Raw genomic sequence first — 5,411 nt, 5'->3', positions numbered from 1 at the left:
GATTATAATTGGCATCCCTACTCGCGAGCTATTTGAATCTCGGCTCGATAAAAATCTCGTTCGAACTCGTTCGTTAGTCTTAACGAACTGAATTCGAGTTCGTTTAAAAACTTGAAAATTAAATGAGTCAAACTAGAGTTTTTAGTTATTCGGTGCGAATATGTTCGTTTAGAGACTCGTTAATGAGTTCGCGAACATGTTCATTTAGAGGCTCGTTTAAAACATTTACGATCGTTCAATCCATCGTAGTTTTGTGTATGAAAATATTAAACTTTAAAAAAATGTGTATTTAGAAGTAGTTGTGCTTTTAAAAATAAATTACAAAAAATATTATATATTATATCATTTTACATAATATAAAATTGTATGAATAATATTTAACTTTATATAAGGGCGAAGAATTTGAAGATATATGCTTAGCCAAAATAATTTTTTCTCCTATATTTTACGTTGGTAATTATATATAAGAAAGTAGATGTTCAACTTGTTTGTAATCAGGGACGAATCTATGTAAGGGTTTGGGTGTGCTGAAACCACTCTAAAAAAAAATTAAAATATGACATTACCCTTTAATTATTAAAAAAAATTCAATAGAATTTATTATTTTATTTATTTAATTATTAAAAAATAGTAAAACTTATTTTTATTTACCCGTTTTATCCAAACAAATTTTGTTTTTACTTTAGCACACCCTAAAAAAGATTTAAGCCCATCCCACCACCGAATCCTAGGTCTGGGTCGGTGTGATTAACCCTATTTTCAAAAGTTTGAACAATGCGATTTATAGTTTTTTTTTTTTGTTTTTGTTGGGTTTAAATACATTATTATTTTTAGAAGAGTGATAGGTGAAGAGAATTCAGGAAATGAAATGACGTGTCACTACATTATCACCGGCTAGAAAAATGATAAAATGTGAGGAGAGAGAAGATAAAAAAAATTGTTAACTTTTTAACGAATCAGATTAATCATGTAATTTTTCAATCATTTCTCTTATTTTTATTAAGTTGTTTCATTAAAATTATTTTATTAGTAAGTTAAATTTTGAAAATTATATGATATTATTCTTTTAAATAAAATAGAAAACAATTCTTTTGTTTAATCTATATATCCCTCCGTTTAGTAATGGCTTAATTGATTCTTTATCTTGTTAGTAACTACTTGATCACCAAGTTTCAATTATTTATTTATTTTTTATTAATGATACTATATTATATATATATATATTGATTAAAGAAAGAAAATGATGTTAGAGACTTGAGACTGGTTGAACATTCCAACATCTTTACTTTAATAATCAGTTATGTGATAAAAGCTTTGGTTTGTATTTACTTAGACTAGTTTGATTATTATCGTCCGCCTATCCAATTTATTCTTTAGTATATTGGATATGATCTTATCTAATTATTTAATCGTTAAACTTGGATACGTTTGATTTAGCTTATAAGTCCAGTTTATTTATTTTTTATATTTATAATATTATTTAATAATTAATATTATATATATATAATGTTATATATATTTATTAATTTAATTTTAAATATTAATAAATGATTTAAATTAAAAAATAGTATATATTTGAAAAAAATTATATTAATATATTAATTTTTATAATTTTTTTGTTAATATATAATTTAAAAATTAATAAATTATTTAATTAAAAATAATATATTTTAAAATAAATGATATGAATAAAAAAAGCAATTTATTATTATATATATTTTTCATCTTTCAACCCTCCTTCACTTACCTAATTTTCAATTCATTACTGGGTTCTCTCACCATCTTCTATTATCATTCATTTAGTCAAGTTTGATTCATCTTAATTGTAATAGGTACTTTTAAATAATTAATTAAAGCTAGTTTAATTTCAGAAACTATAATTATAAATAAAAAAATTATATTTATATTTTATATTTTGCTTAATTATTTTATATATTAAAATACACATGTTATAAATAATAAATAAAATATTTTAAATTTATGTTTTTTTATTATAATAATTTTATATAAATATATAAAAACATTATAAATATATGGAATAGATAAGAGAGAATAAATAAAATAATTAGAAAAAGATTAAATAGATAATAAATTAATAAAATAATTAGAAATGAATGAAATAAATGAGAGAATGATTAAAAATATTTAAAAATGATAAAGAGAGAAAAACTCTGAAATTATAATCTTAAACGCAAAAGTGTGTTTGATTGTAATTTTTTAAACGACGCAAAAATTTATTACGTAAACACTCATACACACTCATACGCGACTTATAAACCCGAATCAAACAAAGACTTAACTAACCACAAATTATTTTAAAAAGATGTTGATAAGTATTGATAGGAAGGAAATGAGTATGTTAATATATAATAATTTTTTTTTTCCATTCTTGGGACTTGTTTGTTAAACCACATCATCTATTTAAATATTATTTAACTTTATTTTATTCATCATATATATAACTCAATTAATTAATTAATTAAAGTATTAAAATACTTCCTATTTTAAATTATTATTATTTTTACTTCATAAAAACATCAATTTCTTGAAATCATAACTCTTATTCTTGAAATCATAACTCTTAAAATAACTACACGGTTAAGTACCTAATCGGGTTATATGAATTTTTGAATCAATTCCTAAACTAACCTTGTTTCATATTCAACTTCCTAAACTAACCTACTTTGTTCATTCATTCCTAAACTAACCTCGTTTACTATTCAAACTCAATTTTCATATTTTAATTTAATTAATTAATTATTTTATTTTTATTATATTTAAACTTATTTTTATTATACTTAAACTTATTATTGAATATATATATATATATATATTTACATTATTATTTTTATTAAAATATTTAAATTATTATTTTTATAAATTTGATTATTTATATTTTAATATAAATATTTAAATTAATATTTTTATAAATTTGATTATTTATATTTTAATATATATTTATTTTTAATTATTATTTTATATAACTTTTAATTTTTATTTTAAAAAATATTATATAAACGAGAATGGTTTAAATATAATGAAAAAAACATTATAAAAAAACACAATCATTCAATTCAATGTGTTACCAAATAAATCAGAAAATAACGAGATTAAACATTTGAGAAACAATAATAAAAACATAAGTCAAAAATATTTATCAACGAACAAACTTAACATAAAATATAGTGTTAACGATTTCAGATATGCTCAAGAAAATCATTACCGTACGTTTTCAATTGGGAGAAATATGATAATTTCATTCCCAATAAAATTTTGAAAAAGAGAAAAACTAACGAAGTCAAAGTTAGTGTATTCGAATTAAGATGAATAACTCACAAAAGATTATAATTTATGGGAGGTGTGGCCAAAAAGTTATACCAAATGTATTAGTGTGAATATTTATTATAATATAATAAATAATAATTGAAATGTATTTTATATATTAAAATTATAAAAATTATAAAACTAATAATTCAAAATATAAATAATAATGTAAAATATAAATAATCTTATTTGTTAAAAAGTTAAATTTAAATATTTAAAAAAAAAATATTAATTTAAATATATATATATTTAATAATAAGTTTAAGTATAATAAAAATAAGTTTAAATATAATAAAAATAAAATAATTAATTAAATTAAAATATGAAAATTGAGTTTGAAAAGTAAGGAAGGTTAGTTTGGGAAGTTGAACCTAAAACAAGGTTAGTTTGGAAATTGGTTCTGAATTTTTAGTGTTTAAAAATTGTAAAAACGCGTACTCATCTCCTGTACTCATCTCCTTGCCCAACACCAAACCATCTCAAATGCCACACCTACCCTACATATTTCTCTCTATATATATACTAATCTCTCATTTTTCCTTCATATCAGAATATTTCAAATACTCGTTTATCAATCTTAATCATGTCTATGATCACTGTTAGAAAGAACGGCCATGGTGAGTGGAAACACTTGCACCAACTAGAATGGAACTCTGATTACCAAAACACCTTCAAATGCGATGGCTGCCAGGAACTGGGAATCGGCCCGAGATATCGTTGCGATCGCTGCAATTACGATCTCCACAAGCTATGTCACGAGGTAGTACTGCAGCACTCTAATTCTACTACTAGTACTAGGATCTCCCACGACCACTTCCCAGGCGATACGTTCGAGTTCCTACCCTTCCATCCTCACACCCCGGCGGGTCGCTTCTGTGACGCGTGCGGGAAACGGGTCTGCGGTTTCGTGTACCACTGCAAGGAAAAAGGGTGGGATTTACACCCTTGCTGTAGCAATCTCGAGACCAAGATTCACGTCGACGGTACGGATTTCTTCCTCAATCTGCCCATGGCCGCCGCCGCCGCCGGATCATCGGGTGCTGTCTGTTGTCGGAAAAATTGTCTGTGGTGCAAGAAACGAAGTTTGAAGGGGACTAAGAAGTGGGTCCCTGGGTGGTCTTATGTGTCCAGCTGCGGGGATTATCGAGTACATGTGTATTGCTTGACAGAGATTCTGATTGAGGCATGGAAGAAAATGGAGATGATCAAGAAGAAGAAGAAGAAGGGTAATACTAATAGTAGTGATGTGGGATCATCGGTTAATTTGAAGGAATTGGCTAGGAAGAATAGCAGAAGCAAGGGGGATCATGGGTTTTTGTGGAAGGCGGCCTTGTTCGTCAGGACTCTTGTTGGCCTTATATTTGGAGATCCAACGGTTGTCCTTTCTACTATCTTTTTCGAACTGCTCATCAGATGATTACAATTTACAAATGATGATGAAGATCAATGATGAATGATGATATATGGCTCTTCTTGTTGAATTCCCTGATCATGATCAAATTGATGACGACGACGACGACATCCTTGCTGCTATATATCATAAGATGATCAAGATACGATCAAACCGAATTCAGAATCATGTATGTTTTGTTAATTTGTATCAATACTGAACAACCATTATATTCTCGGGTTTCAATATTATCCTATTATATATATATCTTGATTTCGAAAAAACCCTTTTTGATTATGGAATTGATTTCAGATTAATTGATACAAATTTCCAAAATCATAAGCCTAGGATTGAATTTGAATACCAAGTGTAATACCTGGGGGAAAAAAATCGAGGAAAACAACAAGATTTTAAATCAAATTAAATACAGAAAACATCCAGGGGGGCTAGTCTGAAAGGGTGATAGTAATTAGAGGGCCATTTGAGGAAATGATAACAAAATTTGTTCCAAATTTTGAGACAACAGGAGGATCGAATGAGTCATAAGAATTTAGGGGGTTAGAATTTTTCAATCAGAAAATTGCAAACCTCAAATTCTCCTCCCTGCTGTTCTTGGCTCCTGGTCTGCCGCATTAGACTAGTGTCAAAACTCTGCATTATTAGACAGACCCTCTCCATCACAACCTGCAAAAACAAA

The 5,411-nt window shown here is 26.4% G+C and overlaps 1 protein-coding gene across 1 annotated transcript; it reads left to right on the top strand.

The window, feature by feature from the left end:
- The first annotated feature begins 3,907 nt into the window (after window positions 1–3,907).
- Window positions 3,908–4,741, top strand: LOC124929803. The gene has a single exon (XM_047470194.1). The coding sequence runs from the start codon at window positions 3,908–3,910 to the stop codon at window positions 4,739–4,741; it is 834 nt and encodes a 277-aa protein (XP_047326150.1).
- The last annotated feature ends 670 nt before the right edge of the window (window positions 4,742–5,411 follow it).

The sequence above is a fragment of the Impatiens glandulifera genome, chromosome 3, assembly GCF_907164915.1.
Source record: "Impatiens glandulifera chromosome 3, dImpGla2.1, whole genome shotgun sequence".
NCBI lineage: Eukaryota > Viridiplantae > Streptophyta > Magnoliopsida > Ericales > Balsaminaceae > Impatiens > Impatiens glandulifera.
This window is presented reverse-complemented; position numbering and strand designations above follow the sequence as displayed.

Coding starts and splice junctions, on each gene's coding strand:
- LOC124929803 (XM_047470194.1), top strand. CDS start 3,908: ATGTCTATGATCACTGTTAGAAAGAACGGCCATGGTGAGTGGAAACAC.